The 20,896-nt window shown below is 42.6% G+C and overlaps 1 protein-coding gene across 5 annotated transcripts in view; it reads right to left on the reverse strand.

Annotated features, from left to right (window-relative positions):
* MCTP2 (multiple C2 and transmembrane domain containing 2) overlaps positions 1-11,651 on the reverse strand; it is a 127,623-nt gene extending 115,972 nt beyond the window's left edge. For 2 of the 5 annotated variants that reach the window (XM_055716767.1, XM_055716766.1), the window contains exon 1: positions 10,774-10,864. In XM_055716767.1, coding sequence (XP_055572742.1) covers positions 10,774-10,794 — 21 coding nt within the window. In that variant the 5' untranslated portion in view covers positions 10,795-10,864. Of the gene's footprint in view, positions 1-8,224; positions 8,299-10,773; positions 10,865-11,420 lie in introns of those variants that run through there. The other 3 variants (XM_055716771.1, XM_055716770.1, XM_055716772.1) reach the window with 3 other exon arrangements.
* Positions 11,652-20,896: the final 9,245 nt, after the last annotated feature.

The raw sequence follows: 20,896 nt of genomic DNA on the forward strand, positions 1-20,896 counted from the left end.
ACAAGTACACATCTTCTTCCACTTATCAGACAAGAGAGGAACAGGGATGTTCCAACTCCTTAGAGACTCTTTTGCACAATCTGGAGAGCTTTTTTCTCAACATTTATGCACAGACAGTAGCTATGAGAACTAACAGAACAACCAGCTGCTATAAGCATCTTAAAATAGCATCTGATAGTGAAAGTTACTGAAAAAAACCCTGCACCTGCCTCCAGCTTATGAAAGTATTACTTTTGCTTTGCTTCTGTCTATTCTAAAACAGAAGAAAAATCATGAGTACGTATGGGGGAAATAAAGGAAGAAGTGTTTGGGTGTATTTTTACAAAAATGTTTCACAAGTTCCTTCCACTCTTTCAGCCTCCTTCAAAATACTGCAGTTTGTAATGGTACCTGTGCAAGCCAGAAAGCCCATTCAATCTTTTCAGTCTAATTCATGGGACTGTACCAAGCTGGTACAATCAAATATGATCTTTACAGTGCAGTCACACCTGCCAAGCATCAGACCTCCCGGAGGACACCTATGCATGAAGATCTGCTTCCTGCAGCCCTGTACCGCAGAAGACGATGTGCACATCAAACCAGACTCCAAGAAAGATCCTGGAGTGACAGATTCTGCCCTTGGAAGGCACTGTGCCACATGCTGAGAACACGACAGCAATCACGATATTTCTTCAACATTGGCTGTATCTGTTTTATAACTTATCTCCTCGTTCCCAGTCACATCAGGTGACCCGTGGGGAAGGTGGTACCCAGAGCAGGGCACCTCCAGGAGCAGGGGAAGAGGGAAAGCTGATGAGCAGCAAGGGGAAGGACAGATACAGGTACAAGCAGAGCAAGAGCGAGATAAGGAGAGCTCTAAAATAATTAGACAAATGAGAGCTTTATCAGTGTTCACATGAGGAGCAACACAAGATTAAGAGAGTGGCTGGGACCCACGTGTTGAGGGAGCTGGTGCCCATTCAGAGGAGCTCTGGGGGGAACCCAGCCCTGCAGCATCCTTCCTCCACACTCTCTCCCTTCAAGCCCTTGTTCATGTGTCTCATAACAAAAGGTATATTTTTATAACAAGAGGTGCACAGAAATAGATCATTCCTTTTCATAACTCTCAGGGAAAACAAACCTAGGAAGGAAATTGGAGACTCATTTCCACTGGAGGCCAAATCAGCCAGTGCCTTTTACTAGCACTTAAGTCACATATTTAAATAAAGTAAGTTTGTATTTATATGCAAATTACTTGTCCTTGTGCCAGCATTGCTCCCTAAATAACTACTATTACTGTCACACCACTGACCAAAACTCACAGACTACAGAGGAAAGATCTATTAAAAGCTCTGCGTGATTCCTTATTTAACAACAATAATAGAATTGTTTAGGTTGGAAAAGCCCATTAAGGTCATCGAGTCCAACCGTCAATCCAGCACTGCCAAGTCCACCACTAAACCATGTCCCTAAGCACCACATCTACACAGCTTGTAAATAGCTCCGGGGATGGTGACTCAACCAGGTCCCTGGGCAGCCTGTTCCTGTGCTTGACAACCATTTCAGTGAAGAAATCTTCCCTAATACCCAATTTAAACGTCCCCTGGCTTGAGTCCATTTCTTCTTGTCTTATCACTTGCTACTTGAAAGAAGAGACTGACACTCAGCTCTGTTCAGGTAGTTACCAAAGTGGCCTAAACACAACACTTTTGATCCGTAGAAGTGGCCTGATGCTAATTTGAGCAGGACAAAGGCCTACGCTAAGCAGACTGTTAGTTTGCCCTCTCTTCTTCCTTACTACAGATTGTTCCTCTTCAACGTGGCACATGCCAGGGCCAGAGCTCACGGTGAAAGCTGGGCACACAGGAGAGCTGAGATTACTTTGAATCCCTATTGATCTGTGTGATTACATGTCTTTTCACAGATTTAACATCTCCACACAGTTTGGGTCCATCTATAGATAAAATGACCCAGTGTTTTTACAGTCTCTTAATCTGCAAAGGCAGAAGGCTGAAGGCAACTGCCCTTCAAGACAACAGGGGTCGGCGCGTTGTAGCTATCACTGGAATGAGGGAATTGCACCAGTAACTGCCCTCATTTTCTGCCAGAGCCACCAGTCTCCTCACAGAAAATCACTGCACTTACATTTCTGGGGTAGTGCACTGCCACTGAGAAGGCTGACAGGGACACTGGAAAATCCACATATAAGTAAGTCCCTTAGGATGCTCTTGATGAATCCAAATGTTTGTGGGTTTCAGTGCCATCTCCTCCACAGCCATCAGTACAACTAACTCGTACTAGTTAACAGCACAGAGATAGACACAGACAGAGATCACAACCACAAGTGAAATGGAAATCCTGGGAGAAGCACAGGGGAGTTTAAATGAAGAATAAAACAAATGTTTAAGCATTCAAAGCAGTCATCTGATCCTCAGCCTCAGAAGGCAGTTATTCACGGCCACAATGAATCTGTGTCTGAACTCCAGGCTACAACTGGTAAACAAGTGTTAATTTGTGGGGGACACAAAAAGCCCTCCTTGTCACTGGCATGTTTTTTCTGTTAAGTATTGCTGGAAGACACACACACTATCTGTTAAATCTCCAAGAAGTCAACTTTGAGTATGCAGAACCATTGCACACTTATACCCATGTTACAAGCACAATAATTCTAAGCACAAAGCTCCCCTGTGTATTTTTTTTCAACACACATGAACATTTTAGTGGGCTTCATGGATCCTCAGCTACTCCAAAATTCAGTTTGGAGTGATCAGGGATAAGACGCTCAGAAAAATACTGGAGCAGGAGTAGATAATTACTAGGGAACAGCTCCTGACAATAAAGATCTTTGAAAGCCACGGGTTTGTATTGGCTAAATGGCAATAAGAGTATCGTATAGCTGCTACAGAAAGGGTGGGAAAAGGCAATTTTAGGAGAAATTTTAACAATCAGCAATAAGGGATGCTTTTACAGATGACAGTAGTTTTGATAATGTCTTAAGTTATATGGCTAACTTCATAAAGTTAAGCAGCTTTTCTGTAGGAATTTGGCTCACTGGCATTACACTGGCACCCTGGTCACTTGACCTGATATCACGGATAATTTTCCTCGGTGTTTTCAGTTTCTAACCCAGAATTTTCCAAAATATTCTGTCCTCTCTGGGCTCCAGTAAGGGCTTCTTTGATACTACACCGCTCCGACTGCACGTCCTGTCGGTGACTGTCGGTCACAGGTCCTGGGGACACGGACCTCTGATCTCACCCAGGATGGCTGTCATCACTTTGCACAGAACCAGTTGCTGCAGCCATTATCCCAGAGCCGGGGCCGACGTGGGTATCACACAGCAGCGCTTGACCCCACCGCCTGCCTTACTTCGGATCTGCAGCACAACACATTACTCATTCACACACACCCTTAAACGCATTTTGGAAGAAGAGGGAAGGAAACACCCCACGCTTTGAGGAATGCTGTCAGGGATCAGCAATTCATGGCAGAACTTGCATGCATCTTTAAAAGCATTATTCATTCCCCCTGTACTCCATGAAATGATGGGATGATTGCCTTATCTGTTGGCACGAGACATCCAAACCTCAACATAAAAATATATTTTACATAGAATTCAAGAGATTCTCCATTCAGAGACAGTTTGCTGGATTTTATTGCATTTCAGTTGCATCCAGAGACCTCTTGGCAGCTCCATGGTGCATCCAGGTGGCAGGGCCATGAAGATGTTAATGTCTGCCCAAATCAAATTACTTTTATTGTGAAAAACTGCAGACACATTACACAGTCCTTAAAACACACTTCTGTCCTGATTCATCCAGGGTAAATTTGCCATAGGCAGGGTGGAGTAAAGTTTGCTAAACTTTAAATACCTTCCCTTAAGAATATCTACACCTCCTTGCTCATGCCACCCAACCACACTGGCCAACCATTTGTACACTGTTACCACAGTGGGTTTTTTTGGGTTTAATTTTCTTTTCATGCATACATAGCTCCAGGCAGGATAGCTTAGAACAGATCAAACTGACCACTACGCTTGTCATTATCATGCCCCATTCACATATTCTCAAACTAAATGTTAAGTGCATAAATCATGGCCATTTAGCCCCTAATTAACAAACAAAATGAAGAGTTTATTAATCATGGATGTTTAGTTCTGGTGAATACTAACTAAAAGGCATTTTAATTTGGCTACCACAATTATACAATCTCCTGAGTTTGTTTATGGATTCAAACCACAGAGCTCAAAACCAAGACTTTTGCAACAGATGACAATAAAAAAAACCTTTCAGGTCATTTTTTAGGAATGTTTTTTAATGGATTTAAGAGCTATCTGCATTCCAGCTACCTGTGTCTAACAGATATGGGCAAGAGTCACTAATCTGGCAAGTGTCCTGAAACAAAAACTGCTCACAGTGAGCTAAATAGATTAGATTTTCTGGTTCACACAACTTTTGCACCTAAGTAGATGAATGCTTGATCTTCTTCAGCTTTCATTTGCTTACTATCAAAGGCCAGACAGACTTTTTGCTGAATATTACTATGAGGCATCTAAGGTTGTTTGGCGGATGTTAGGAACCAGAAACATTCCTGAACTGGAGGAAACAGGCTGCATTTCAAAATGCAAATGTTTTCCCCTGGCTTGTAATGAGATTTGTGTCCTAAATTACAGTTTTACAGAGCTGAACAAAGTTCAGCCAATTGTACATTTAAAAAAAATAAATTAATAAAACAACCAAAACCAAACCACACCCCAGCCACAAAGGTACTATCACCATTACCGCTATCTACATTTGGGTAGGGAGCGTCTGTTCTAAAATAACTACAAGCAACCCCAAATAACAGAACTTCTACAAAATCCACTACAATATATAACTGGAATTACATGTTTGCATCCAAAAAAAAAAAACAAGACAAAACAAAACCCTACAGTTAATTGTTTCCAAGTACAAGAAACTGGGAACAAAGCCTGCTATTGAATGAGCATTAATGATTTGCCATTTGCTTCTGCAGATGTTTCCCATGAGGGAAGACAGCAAAAAAACATTCCACTTGAAACCCAGGGAAGCAGTGACAGGGAGCTGAGTTATGTTAACTCATTCATTTGGATATTTTTATTTGAAATTGTCAAAAACATTAGGCTCAATAGGATTTTACTTTAAGGGGAACTTGTATGCAACAAATTTCAAAGAACTGAGCTCCATAATCCCTTCTCACTTAAACCCAAATGAGGCAGGATTTTTAAAAAAAAATCATAGCCATGATAATATGAGCAAAGAGAGTCTGCCCCATCCTCGCTGACAGCTCCAGACCACCGCCACCTCCACATCAATGGCAACAAAGGCAAATGTCTGCTCAAATAAATTAGTATGGACATCTCATTTCTATTCATCTCCCATTAAGACCTTATCACACAATAAAGATTATATGCCCCGTCATGGGCAGAATATAGTTTAGTGCAGGGCTTATCTATTTAGGAGCAAAGAACGAAAGCACACACTCATAAATCCTGAAAAGACAACAGAGCTACTTCTGCATCTTAATTTATGATGTTACATGGAGCTGGAAATCTTTTACTTCCGAATTAGCTCTTATCTCTGATCTTAAGGCAGCAAAACTGTACGGTTCCAAGGATTTCCAAAACAATGAAGTCTGCCCAAACCTAAAATTTCCAGTAAAGCAAAATTTACTTTGCAGACTCCTAGTTCTTAGGAGTGGGCAGCAAGAAGAATTGTCAAGGGTAAAAGTACTTCCCAGAAAGGAAGGATATGAATAAGATGTCCCTTTTTTATTTCCCCCATCCCAAAAGGCCAACAAAACAAAGATCTCAGAACCTTCGTTATTATTTTCCTTGTATTTTAGCAAGTTGTTTTTGTGGGAAAGTGAAAACAAGTTAGTGAAGGAGCATCTGTGTAAATACATACGAAACAGGCACCCACCACAGCAGGCAGAAACGTCACCCTCTGGGTCACTTGGCTCCAAGTCTCACCATACAGTAACCAAGAAACCAGAAGCAAGCAATCAAGCTAACTAGTTTTAACTAAGGACCACCAGAAAGTGTCTCCAAGAAGCTCTCCTGTAAGACCGAAGGTGGTCACATCGTGCATCCTACCCACCCACAAGAGGGTACTCTGCTGGTGGTGGGGATGGGACACCTACATGACTAAATTGGAAATATTCCAGCATCAATTCCACGAGCAGCCTTGAAGGTTCCCAGCTCAAGGATCTGCTTTCCTTAGACAAGCAGGAGCTAAAGACAACAGGAATGTGCAGAAATACGCTATTTGTCACCATCAGCCCCGATGCAGAGCTTAACAGGAGGCAGCATAAGCATCAAGACTAAAGATTAGAAGAATGCCTAAAGGTCAGCAGACTGCTTATATGAACAAAAAACCAAAAAAGCTTCCTTAAAAAAAGTGGTATACATTTAAGAAAATAGAAATCAAAACCAAAACCACAACATCTCCAGATTTTCACACAATAATAAATTATTTTATAAGAGACGAAACAGTGAAGCTTTGCAGCAGTAGTGTAGCCTTGCAAAATGTCAGATCAATCTGCATTCTTAACAGATGGTTACCAATAGCCAGTTAATCAAAACTTAAGGAAGCACAGCACAGCACACTATTTACTGCAGGTTTTTCCACAAAGTCTGAAAATGGATGTTACATCTAACATTCACCTGCCTGGAGCTGTTCTGGATAAAGCAGCAGTGATCTGAGAAAAACCCATCTGAATTTTCATCACATACAGTGTGTCAGCGGCCTGCATCACTCCAAATATCGATTTAGCCCAATAAGCTGCCTCTAACTGACCAAAAGCAGATGCTCAGGGAAAGAAAATAAGGTCAGGAAATTATATCATGATTCTGCCTGCAAAATAATCTCCTGGTTTCCAGGAATCTGTGATTTAGGGGCTGCTTCAGCTGGAAATTGTATCTGCATCTTTGTGATTAACAGTCCTAGCACACTTTTTCTCTATTAATTTGCCTAACAACTTTTAAAATCCATTTATATCTTAAGCAACAGGAAGATACTACAGTAATGAGTTCCATTGAGAAATTATACTTGTGTGAAACAGTATCTCCTTTTATTGAAAAGTACCTCAGAAAAAAGAGTCATTTCATTTTGCTCATTATTCTCACTTCTTTAAAATCTGGAGTTATGTGAAATTATGAGTAAATGTTCTCTGTTTACTCCATATCACTCAGATTTTGCCTGCTTCTGTGTTATCCCCTCTAACACTCTCTCTTAACTGAAAAGCACAGACCATTCAAAAACCCTGGTTAATGTTACACCATCCAAACTTCTTAACTGGCACACACAACAGGCATACAAAATCTATCTTTTTTCCCCTAAGATAATTGATTTATCTGAATATATAATGTTGTGCAAAACATCCAAATTTTAAAACCATCTAGGAATGCTTCAAGAAAAGTTAATTAACGTCTTCTTATCCAGTCTTATCATTGGGTGTAACTAACCAAATATTTTTTAAGCTGAAAGAATAGGTTGAAGTGTTTGCAAATCACCTTTGTGATCTGTTGTGCAGCTTAAAGGACTGCATTTTTTGATAAGTAAGAGACCTAGCAATTCCTACACACTTTTTAAAAACAATAGCAAAAGCCTCCTTTATACTAGTGCAGAACAGCTATGTGATGAGTTAGTGCAAATAAAATTACACTCTTGCAGATATTTACCCCAGCACAGTGAAGCATGCTGCACTGGGGTGCTGAAAGCCTAGTCTGCTTTAGGAGGCGGCATCCTCAGGGCAGGACAGACAGGCTGCACATCCATAATGCCTTACTACTCACAAGATATCCATGATCCAAGGAAGATGGAGAACATTAACAGAAATGAAGCCTCCATTAACAAGGCTTCCTTATTACTGATCCCTAAATTGCACCAGATCCATCTGCCCACACAGGAATCACCCCACTCCGTGGCAATGCTGGTAAACCTGTAGCTACACCCAAACTAATTTCTTCAAGCAAGAAATTGCCAAGCATATAATAAGGTAATCAATCATTTGATCGAACATGAGAGACTTGGCCTAGTTTCTCATATCGTTATCGGCCCTCATTAGGACCCTCACACAGAATGCAATGGGGAGTTAATCCTTATGTGAATACAGAAGAAAAACCTTGCCATTGGGACACATAAATTGCCTAAATATGAATATTCCTTCTGCTTCGATGGTTTGATTTTATAGCATCAACAGCTTAGAAAATAAGAGGTGCACTCACGTACAGCTGTTCTGCTGATGCTCTATCTGAAACCAGAGCTCAAAGGCACTCACGTTTCTGGTATCTGCACAATCCTGCAAAGACCAATTTAGTTTTGAGAAACAGCCTCCTGGGACCCAGGGAGCATTTAACTCCTAACTTTGGTAGGAACAGGTTGAAAAAAAATCTTCCTTTTGCTTATAAAGAAGCTTCTATGCAACTGTGTTATCTAATAAATACAACCAGAAGTAAAATGGGAATGTGGGAAGGGTGCCAATGTAAATCCTCCAAATCTGAGGAAATCAGGAGCAATTTTCCACTCAGGGATGGAAACGGCGTGGAGGAAATGCAGAGCATATTTAGCATGCTTTGCTCTCTTCTGCTAAGGTGAAGTTTCCCTCCCTCCCTCACCACCAGCCAGGCTGCTGCCCAAGCAGCGGGACCCCAACCAGTATGGAGATGACTGACCCCACCTCTCTGTACCTTGGGAGACTGAAATTTGAGGCCCCATACCAAAATTAGTTCATGATATGGGAGTGAATGACCGAAACTGGTAAAACCTGAGATTCTTGTAACGAAGTGACAGCACAAACTGTTACATGCGTCCTGCATAAATTTCATGGCCACTAGTGGAGGCCTCATGACTACCTTCAGTTATAATCAAAAAATTAGTTTTAGAGATGAGATGGGCAAATCAGCAGCATGTAGACTAAAGCAGCAGAAGCAGACACTCAATACTGCTTGGAAATCTCAGAGGGAGGAACCGGGAAGCTTCTGGGATGAGGTTTATCCCATCCCGAGCCCACCCTGGCTACACACGGTCTGACCCCAGCTTCATCACTGGCAGCCCCAAATCCCAGTGAACTTCAACATTCAAACACAACTACTACACTCCTCAGGAGCATTTCTTGCCTGAGCAGGTACATTTTTTTAACAATTATCTGTTCAAGTAAGAGGAATTTCAGCAGTGCAGTTAGTCAGAAAGCAACTGCAAAAGCCACTGGGAAAAAAAAAAAAAAAACTTGCAGTGAAGTTGAGCCAGTTATGGTACTAATGACCCCAAATGACGTGGTAAGTAGCAATTCTAGCCCTCTTGATTTATGCACTGGCCAAAGAGGGGTGATTACAAGAGCCCATATGCTGTATAGACACCCACCTGCCACTGACCATCAACGACAGAGATGCCCCCCTCATGCCCTTGTTTCTTAACACCTTAAATTAATAGAATCAAAGTTAAACACTTCTCAACAGCACAAAACTTACCATCCCTATGAAAAAAAAAAGTGTCAAAAATTAAGAAATAAAACGAAAGTTTCCTCTCTGCACTGTTTTCTTCAAATTGTTCTTCACACAGCTACTGCAAAGTGAAACTACACATGCTGAATTCATCTTCAGACTGCATCGAATGAAAGTCTATTTGCTTTACAACAAGCTACTTTATGATGGCACTGAACAGCAGCAAGAAATCAAACAAGTAAGATTATCACTCAAATACACCCATTCATCCCGACAGCTAAATGTACCCAAGTAAGATTATCACTCAAATACACCCATTCATCCCGACAGCTAAATGTACCCACTCAACAGTATGAGAACGAATCAAAATCATTGCAAAATACATGATAAATTCTACAGCTTAACCACAGAAAATTAATACAAAAATATCCAGGTGAGAATTTCTATTTTCTTAATGCCACGTAGTAGTAATCCAGCCTCCAGTGTGCTTTGAGCAACTGACTGTCATAAAACTAAGGGCACCAGTTGGTTTCTTGCCAGTTGCCATAGTTGTGCTATGCTACCATCAATGAAAAATTACACTATTTCTCATTATAAGCACATCAACAGATGCTTTTAAACACCTACCCCTTATATCTTAGATTTCCCTCAAAGGTACCCTTAAGGCAGCTTTGCTATACTGATGCACCTGTTTGAATGTTTTTCTTTGTGTTTGTTTATTTTAGAGATTGTTTTATGAAGTTGCTTATTTTTCTAACTACAGTCAATAACCAAACAAGTCCATTTCGGTAAACAAGTGCACCTAGGAATGAATCAGTTCAGTGAAAGCTGGCTGGGAAGGAAGCCAATTTCTCCAGCATAATATTCGCACCTAAAAAAACGACAACAGAAATACTCACACAAGGTTCAGGTATCTCGTGCAGCATCACTAAAGCAATACACAGCAAAGCAAGGAACAGAGAGGAACCTCGAGCCTCCCACTACAAAGTTAGTTCTCGTGGGTACCTGGGTAAGTGCAAACAGCGATAGCAATGTGGCTGGCTCAAAATAGGTAAAATCCAAGGAGTCTCCAGAAAACAAAACAAAACCAAACCAAACACACACACAAAACCCAACACCCATGAACCCCCCCCTCCTACAACCGGCTGAGACTTTCCTCTGCAAGTGAATTCGCGCCGTATTTAAAGCAACACGAGAGGCCGCGCTAAGCACCAAAGCAGGTGGCAGCAGCGAACTGCCAGCAGGGCTGCCGCCCCCCCCCCGCAAAGCGGGGATCCCAGCGGGGCACCGAGCGCCGGGCACCGCGGGCGCGCACGCTGCGCGGCGGGGTTTACCTGTTGGCCGGCGCAGCCCATCCCGCCCGGCGCGCCGCACCGCCGCCGCGCTCACCCCGCCAGCGCCGTCCCGGGCGGGCACGTGTCGCTGTCACCGCCGCCCCCGGCGCCTCCCGGGGCGGAGCCGCCGCCGGCACCTCCCTGCGCGCTGCCCGGAACCTCCCGGGCTTACCGCAACCCACCGCCCCGCGGCCCCCCCGGCGCAGCCCGCCTCGGAGCATCCCCGCCCGCCCCACGGACCGTTTCCCTCGGAGCATCCCCGGCAGCACCCCCCCGCCCGCCCCCCCCAGGCCTGTACCCTTCCCCGCTCCCCACACTGCTGCGCCCAAAGGTTCCCCGAGCCAATCCAAAACTCCGAGGGGTTTGTCCCAGGGCAGAGGGGAAGGTGGGGGCAGAGGGCGGGGGGCTGGCAGCACCCCCCTGCAGAGCCCCGGGTGAGGGTGGAGCTGGAAAGGAAACTCCGTGAATGACTACAGGCAATGGGAAATAAAATCAACAGCAGCGCTGCCACGTAACGCTCCTTCTTGGCTGCATCTCCTAATACTTTTTCTTGGCGGCATCTCCAGGTGCCTGACAAGGGAGCCAAGTACCACAGCCGTGCGTTTCAGGCAAGGAAACTGAGCAGGACTGCATAAGGACTTGCTTACCTGGCACGTCTGCCGTTGAAACAAGGACCCACATGTGTTTCTTCATGAGTTTGCCACAGCATGGAAGGGCAGATGCTACCCAGCAGCACCTCCAACACCAGCTTGTTTCTGGAGCACTCCTGGCTTTCACACTCCACTACACACCTTCTCCGACACCTCATGCACGTCACACGTCAGCACTCCAGCCTGTGAGGTTTAACCTCCCTTGAGTGTGGTATCACCACAGGAGGCACAGAGCAATGAGGGCTAAGAGAAAAAAAAAAAAAAAAGCTTAGTGATGGAACTTATTTACATTCCATGCCTATCACTCTGATCAACTGAAATTGCACCTTGTCTAAGAGCATAGCTGACGTAGTGACACTCACCTCATATCATCTACAGAAACCTAGTGATGCAATCACATTATGCCATTGCAAAATAGAAATTGCCATGTACATGTGGATATGCGGTCAGGGTTTGTCATAGCGCAAAGAATCAGTCCACTAATGACTGAGTAAAAACATGGGGGAAACATTATAAAAGTCATTACTCCAACTCTTTCAACCAGATCTGAAGAGGAGGAATTCACATGTATGCACAGTCCCACATGGATCCACAAGATCAGGAGCAAGAAGCTACATGTCGGCAAGATTGTTGCTTGAACATGTGAGCAATCTTACAGGATCAGGGCAAAGAAAAAAACCCAACACTTGGCAAGGTTTTGTTTTCCCTCCTGACTTAAAGATCACATTTGAATGGCCAGATCCTAATGTTCCAGCACAGCCTGGGCAATACCAACAGTTACTGCGGCCAATACCGTATCAGGAGGTATGCAGCAACTCCTGCAGTACACAACTTCCTACGGTTTTGCTAAATGCTGAGCAGGCCAGTTTCACTCAGCACATGCAATCAGAAATTTAGAGGGAAGTTGGCTGATAACAGAAAACTACTCAGCCACCTAAACTGAAAACAGAGAAGAAAGAAAACTTGTACCACTTGTCATCCTTTCATCTAAACCAAGGCAGGTATCAGGTTCAAATAATAAGGCAAGGCTGGAACAAAACCAACACAGCCTTTAAAATACTTTTTTGTTTGCTCTGTGATCCCAAAAAATGTGTCTCAGAAATGAGTTCTCTGTGTGTTTTGTCAAAGACTACAGCCAAGAGAGAAAAAACTGTAAACATGCCCAAGGGCAATCTAATAAAGGCAGCTGCTGGTTTTTGGAGTAGCAAAAAACGTAGCTTGCGTGCATGTCTGCCAAAATAAAACGTAACAGTGCTTCTTGGATGCAACAGGGGGAAGACAGAGAGACAAGAATTAAATTCTCGTGCCCAGTATCCACCAAAATGAGAAGAGCTTGCCACGAGTTAGTAGCAATAAAAAGATAAATCAATTAACTATTACAAGACTACCCAAATAAGGGCTCTTGAAAAAATTAGCTTGAGAAATTTTCTTCTCTTGAATATCATATAAGTTCTGAGTAAATATAATGGTGTCATTGGTGATAACTGCTGCAGCTGCATTGGAACATGCCGGTTACCAGCCCTACATGTGGCCTTTGTGTTTCATCCCATCAGGATCATGTCACTGCTTCTATTTGTCCTTCCACAGTGCATATGCAACAGGTGGGAAGCCAGTATATGTTCACCATGTGCCACGTTGGGAAAATAGTAGAATGCTGGGACTAGACTAAAAAGATTATTAAGGAAGTGCCGACAGAGCTGAAAAAACTTTTTCTGTAGCAGTATTGGTTTTGCTTGCTCACTGGTGACACACCACTGTGAGGAGATGTTCAGAGTGAGAAGTCACATCTGGGTTCTAGTTCCTGTGAGGGCCAGTGGAGGTGGTAACTCATTACTACTCTTCAACCCCCATAGATGCTTTCCTTGTTTGATCTATGCGTGGCCCTCTTTCCACTATTTGATACATTCATGGTAATCTAAAATGTTTTTCCTAGAACACCCAACTATAGCAAATCAACAAGAAACCAGAACTTGTCCTGTCTTTATCTTATACTTGAAACAATACACCTATTTGCTAGCGTTCATGTTAACTCTTCCTATTTTTAACAAATGTTAGTACATTTTACTTATTAAAAAAAAAAAAAACCAAAAAACTTTAACAATTCCCTTAGTTTACTACACTATATGAGAATAGCACATCTGAAGAAAACACCTGTAAAATGGAAAGATATCATATGCTATGGTCAGACCTCCAATTTGATGGCTTATAGGAGCTATTTCTCAGCTAACTAAACATCCCTGGCTGTGTGCTGACTTTTTTCAGAAGTGAGAGTGTACCTCACAGTTTCTAAAGTAGGGTTGCAAAGGACAACCTCACTGCATGAACAAAAGGGAAGCGAGGGGAAAAATCAGCCAAGTTTGGTGACAGCCACTATGAGGACAGCGGCGGGATGCTGTCTGAGGCCACCGTGCACCGAACATCAAGGCTCTTTGCTACTTCACTGCTGACCAAGGAAATGAAGGACAACTCTGGGCAGTTCCCTTGGGGAACTACTTTACGTCACTGACAGGCTGAGGGGAAGACAAGAGGGGAAGTGGCACTTTGGAAATATCACCAAAACTCTAGTGAAGCCAGCAAAGCATCCGTGAAAACATGAGGGGAGCCAGTGTGAGGGTATATTATGAATGCATCCAAAACACTCTGAAGCCACCAAGAACCAAGATACTCATTATTACAATATTTACTCATTAAATATAGGACTTAGAAATAAACGCTAATTAAATCACACAGTAAAACACACCACCAAAAAACAAACACGCAGCTAAAAACCCAGCGAATAAACGTTTCAACAGGAGAAATCTAAGTGTGTATGGCTGAACAAGATTCCTTATTACCTTTCAAGGAATACTCACGAGGAGCCGCTGTACACCTTCCCTTCAGGCACACACATGTTTTTCTTCTCGACTTTATTAAGGACAGCATTACCAATTCCTTTGAGGGAAGAGAAAAGAAAAATATATAATTGAGAATCACAGTTGGCATTATCAAATGTTACTGCTCTTTTGTGTGAATGTCTCATTTCCTCATAAGGAAAAGAAAAGCTCTCTTCCTAGAAAAGAAAAAAATGCAACTTTTTTCCTTTGCCCCGATTTCCCTCCCCCCCCGCCCCGTAGTGTGACTGCTAAAAAAAAAAAAAAATTACCTCATCAGCCTTTATCAAAACCTGAGCAATGCAGCTTGGCGTGGGGTTGCTGAAGGTATTGCTTTCAGCTGCATGCCCAGTCACAGGTTCAGCCGCAACCCTTCGGAAATGCAGCAAGTGAAGCGTTAGCAGCCAGCCTGCCCTTCTGCACAGCCTGGGTCCGGCAGCACGTCTATCCAGCACATCTGTCAGGGGGACGAGCAAGATACTTCATGGTACAGGGGCACAGGGAGATCAAATCACAGAAGAACACAGTCGTTCCATGTGTGTTAAACCACTCTTTGTACTTGTACATAGGCAGTGTACCCAGTAACGCAAGTCTTCGGAGCTCACCCAAATAAAAAGCTTTTCAGTGATCGCTCCTCATGTCTCCTACCTTACCTACACGCAGAAAGTGTTTGCTGGAACCGCCACCAGAAGCTTTGAAGATCCCCTTATAATTCTGACCAATTCTGTTTGCTCCCACCTTTTCACCACCAACTTTACTGACTTGTTTACAGAAGTTTGCTTAGTAAATGGCTCAGACAGTTGTTAGCCTAGGGCACAAACCCTCAGCTCTGCAACCCGTCCAGGCTTTTCAAAAACCCCAGGTGAAATCTCGTGCCAGAGTTAAGCGTTGTGGTTTAATTCTTTTATTCCAAAGTTGGACAATTGTGTCCCAGGAGTCCTGATGATCCCAACACAGAGAATTACAAGTCTCTAAGATGCAGCTCATTTTCCTTGCAGCTGGGCACCTGGTTTACAGGCAGAACTTGGAGCAGGACCAAGGGTGTGCTTGCTTTCCAGGTCTGTCAGGGTTAAGCCATTCCCAGAATGCAAACTAAGCCACCTGCAAGGTTTAAGTCATTCTGTGCCACTACAGAAATAAATGTACTCAAGACCTTAATCCCATGCTACTGACATGAATGATGGTAATTAGTTATGGTTTGACTACTCACTGTCAATTCCAGCAGATTACCTGAAAAAAAAAAAAAAAAAAAAGACGTATTTTTATCTCACTTAATGTCATTATGATTCAGCTTATAGGCTGTATTATACATTGTTTAGGACTGGATTGTCTACTCCGAAATGTCACTGACCATTTTTTGTCTGAACAGCGGAAATGCCACACGGTGAAACCTGAGCTTAAACTTCAAAGAAATGAAACCATCACAACCTCAAGTTTCCTCTTCTCTCTTTTGCAATCACATGCCCGTGTTTGTGTGCAACTTAACCATTTCAAGCTGTTCAGCGCTGACTACATTTCGATCAGCTGTACCTGGCGAGAAAGAATGAACTCAAGACAACTGTTTCAACCACTCAGGATTTATTAATAGCTTTTAAAAACTATTTAAACAGGCTGCATTTTATGACAGATCTTACAATTTACTATGTACGTAGTCATTTTCCTGACACAATTCATTGAGTAGCAATGCAGAGGACTCTCTCTTGTGCAAAAAAAACCCTTTAAGAACATTTGAAAATTCAGCTCTGATTCATCCCAACAGTAAATGCAGGGCTGTGCAGTAGATCTATGTGCTCCTGAGAGCAGCTGGCAATTTCTAGAAGTATACTCACAGAGTTAAATAGTACTTACATTCAAGAATTTCCAAGGAGTTTACCAACATTAATAAATTCATCCTTTTACATTTCAGAAGTATTGTCATAAAAATGACTAATACAAGCTTCATTTTTGCTTTATGGTCAGCTCAAGGTTAGGTAGGAAACCAGTGACAGTTAAGAATAGAATATGAAATTCTGATCTTTCCAGTAACACCAAAGTGTTTGGTAGGGAAGGAAAGGTAAGTGACTTATTTTGGTTTGGGGTTTCTGCTTATACTTCTTGAACAGGGAAAACTGGATCCCTGGAGTTTGCCACTTGCAGCCTTGTGCTCTTACCAGAGTTGCAGTGAGGCATTTGGTCCTTGAAGTAGGGGAGGCTGGCACCCTGGCCGCTTCCCTGTCCCTTTTTGCTGCTCAACAGGTGCTTCAGGCAACGGTGAGATCTTGCTCTCTGTCATGGGGAAAGGAAGGAGGTCCCAGCTCCTGCTGAGCTCCAAACACAGGAGGAGCTCAGAGCCAGGAGTCTGCATCTCCCATATTTCACCCACTTTTGCTTTGACCCCAGCTAAATTGGTTTTCTCATTCCTGTCAGCTTTAAACATTAAGTCAAAATGTAATGTAGGTTAAAACATACCACTGACACAGTATGTGTCTTGTGACAGAATACCAAGGACTCTGATCAGTGACATGTTAAGATTTTTGATTTTTTTTGCCGTACAGCAATCTCTTGCCTAGCTAACTTCTCTTTAAATCTTCAGATTGGCTTCTCCTGTAACCTATGTGTCACTAAGAAACATCAGCAGCAAGATTATTTGAATTCGTCTACTGAAGTCCGAGGATCTTTGCTCTTTGGAGCCACACTTGTCTTCATGTTCTTCCCTTTCTGTTCGTTTAGTGTTTGAAAATGAAGCCCAGCAACAGAAAACACAAGCTATAGGGAGGCCGAACAATGCAAATAACTTATGAAGAAACACAGGGATAGAAAAATGAAAAGATGAAATAGTCTTTTACTTTTTTTAAAAAAAATTCCCCAGTATATCCTCCCCCCATTCCTGCATGGACTGAGTTGTTAAAAACAGATTATTGGTGTACATTATCCCTGCTTTCTCAGTGAGATGCATGGGAAGAACACGCAAACACAAACTAGAAGAATAACACAGTATCCTCTAGGCAGGTCCTGGATATAAAGAATAAGAATTTAAGAATTACGCTCTGATCCAGACTCTACCAAGTAAGGTATTTTTGCTTTATGTCTATTTTCAGAAAAGTGCACTTTCAGGAGAGTATTTTCCTGCTTCGCACCATGTCTGTCGGAACTCGTATTTGCTCAAATTATGATCTGGTACAGCTGGAGGAAGGAGAAGTTACACATGCAGGAATTTTTAACAGAGGAGAGTTTTCAACTGTGTTTATCAATAATTGATAGCTAGGAAGGAAGCTTTATATTCCTCATAACTGACTTGAATGGAGGAAAAATAGCTACTTGCTTTCATTTCTGCTGCTGTTAATGTTTTTTCTATTACAGCACTTATCTCTTCATTATAGTACAAAAATCTTATTAAGTCTAAATTCAAAGTCTAAACCTGGGAGCACAGCAGACTCCATCCATGTTAATAATACATATTTCTAGTACATTGTTTAATCAGACAGACTAGAACTGTTGACTCTGAGGGATATTAATCTTGCACATACCTCTAAAAGTTGAATGAATTATGCATTATTAAGGGTCCTGGACCAGAACAAGTGTTTCATGTAGACATGGCCACAAGTCTACTTAGAGCTTCACTTACTGATGCTCTTGAAGCATTATCCCATAAGCAAATAGAAAGACTCTGTTCTGGAAAACACTGACCTATGGACTCTTAGGTCTTTTAATTTCAAATGCTTTTTTTAAAACCTTAAAACTAATATTTAAGACCCAGAAATGATCAAAGGTGATCTGAGAACTACCATAACTATGCATAACAAGGTTTGATGATGACAAGCTAAAGGTGACCAGTCTGCAAAGCCAGGCTGACTGTCACATACACCCTTAGAATCATTGGTACATAGATCCCTAAGGATCTGGATGGAGGTATTAAAGGCTATCATGCTTCCTATGCCAAGGACAGCTGTACTTGCCAAAGAAGTTACCAATTCCATCTGCTCACTACCTCTCCATTCCAGACATTATCACACACAGATCTGTCAGCAGAGCCGCAGCTGTGAGATCTCATTAATCCTCTTCTGTCAAAACAAACTTCACCAGCAGAACCCTATTAATTAGACTAGTTCACCTTCCTCCCTTTGCCTCAGTCATGTCCTAACTAGCTCCTATAGGAGCAGCTCTGTGGTCCCCGCATCCCTCCCCTGTTCCGAGCTGCTCCAAGAGGGCTGGAGATCACTAAATCTGTAGGAGGTATAGTAAAACCCATCAAGCAAAGCACAGTTCCTATGCTTTAGTGCGATACGATCAGAAACGTTAAAAAACAAGCAGTGCCCACAGCAGGCACTGGCTGGACACGTGCCAAGCGTGATCAGAGGCTGTTAACATCGCACAGCTTCTCACCCTGCTCCCAACCATTGTTCTTCAAGACGGCTCTTTCTAACAGGAAAGGGACTTTGCAGAGGGGTCTGACAGTCTTCAAAGCAGATCTGTCATCCAGGCCATCTTCAGAACAGCCCGACAGGAGGGCAGGAAATTGTGTCAGAACTAGGAAGTGATAAGAATAACAGCCTATTTTTGTAACTATGGAATTGCTGGTACTGGATCATTCCACTGATCCATCAGTTTCCCTTGAAATAACTGGTCAGGGACCAGTATGTGTCACAGCTGAGGAAAGAGTCAACCCCAGACAAGGCATATGGTCGGTTGCACAGTGCTGGAAGTTCAGGGAAATTATCCTCAGCAGCTTCAGGAATGGGTAAATTTGCATCTGAAAGTGCAATACCCAGGAGCAATTATTCTAGCTATGTTTTTCCTGCTTAGTCTATGTGCTTCAGAACAGAAGTCTATGTGCTTATAAACAGCGATGCTGAATTACAGTAACTGGTGTATGCCTGTTTCCCAGCAAAGCTACTGGGCTCCATTTTTTGTTCTCTTTGCTTATTGTAAAGCAGATCTGATGATTCCCCAGCCTAGGAAAACCTACCAGTGATGCAAAACGGAGTTTTCTCTTAAAAACGTGGAAATCTGAGGTTACTGTAGAGTACGTCGGTGGAAGAGGCACAGGGCAGAGCATGAAGTGCTGCAGTAAGGCCTCAGCTGCTGTGATTTACACCAGCCCCCAAGGCTGCTCCCATTTACTTTGGAGCCTTTCCTAGAACAAGGTGAACATTTTGCAGACAGGACATGAAGCACAAAAGCTTTTTGCGCAGGCAAAAGTAAATGAAACTGAGCACAAGCTGCTAATCCCTCCTCTTTAGAAGCCCAGGTGTTTCAACTGAAAGCTTAAACCCTTGCTTAAGTCAGTTCAGGTGAAAACCCCACCTCTGTGTACACAGCTCTGTTCCCGTTCTTCTGGGTTTGGCAGAATCCAGCTTGAGTGTGGATAATTAGGAAAAAAAAGCACAGAGCAGCCTCTGATAGAACATAAAAATAAAAGATGGGTGAATTTGAGGTGTAGAAGCAAGAGGTAGCACTTAGCTTTGAGAGCACTCATTAAAATTCATCTTCCACATGTCTGAATTGTTTATGGAGGATCACCACAGCCACTCAGCCCCTATAAACTACAAGTGCCAGTCTAGAGATTTATAGTACTGCAGCCTTAAAAAACCTGCCTAATCCTTGTCTCAGCCATTTGAGGCTGATGGAAAATGAATATGTACACACAAAATTATGTCAGGCTTGCTTCCCCCCCCCCCCCCCCCCCCAGTAAACCAAACAAATTACTGTTAAGGTTTTCAATATAAGTGATTTAGCTAAGGACTAGGTGGGTGAAAGGGTAGAAAGAGCACTAAAAGTTGGGAGTGATGTTTCTAGGTAACAGCCAGAGATGAAGCCAGGTGCTTTATAGATCCGGCTTCAGCATTGCTGATAAGAGATATGCACACATCAATAAGTTGGGAATAAAAACATATTCTATTTTGCATAGGGATATGAATAAAGGTTATGGTACTGAATTACCAGAACAGATTCTTATGTCTGTACATTTACCATCATCGATATCTAGAGCTAAAATACAGCAAAAGAAAACAGTGAGAGAAAAACAACCTACGGAGTGTGGGTGTTTTAAAGGGCTTTCTAATGCTTAGCTTCATACATGCACTTTCATGGCATTTCTGTAAATCACATGGCAAGATGTTCCAACATTATGTATCATTTAAGCATCTTGTTTTTAATTTCTTTATGAACCTCAAACCAATGCAAACAACTTAGTATCTGAGAGAGATTAGACAGCCAAATTAGAAAATATTGGGTTTTTCGGAAAACCAGGATTTTTACCACTGTAGAAAAATACTTGCTTCTTAACTCCTCTTAACATTTGTAGGGACTTACACGTTTTCCAAATTCGGTAAGAGAAATTTGCCAGTGATCTCCTCACAAAAGCTGTACCGCTGCTTAGGCAACTCCAGATCCTCAACTCACTCCAAGGCCATTTAGAGAACAAACTACAGAAGTTTCAACACGACAGTACGAGCGTGCTGTTGTACCGTTTGCTTTATAAAGCATGTCACCTCCCTGCAGTGCAGACGATTGCAGCACAGCCTTAGCACCGATGTGTCTTGGTTTTACTAAATCCTGGAAACAACTGAAGGCAATTCCATTGTTTGTCTGGTCCAGCAGCAACTGCAGCCCCAAGTGTCCCAC

This window comes from Falco cherrug, chromosome 7, assembly GCF_023634085.1.
Source record: "Falco cherrug isolate bFalChe1 chromosome 7, bFalChe1.pri, whole genome shotgun sequence".
Lineage (NCBI taxonomy): Eukaryota > Metazoa > Chordata > Aves > Falconiformes > Falconidae > Falco > Falco cherrug.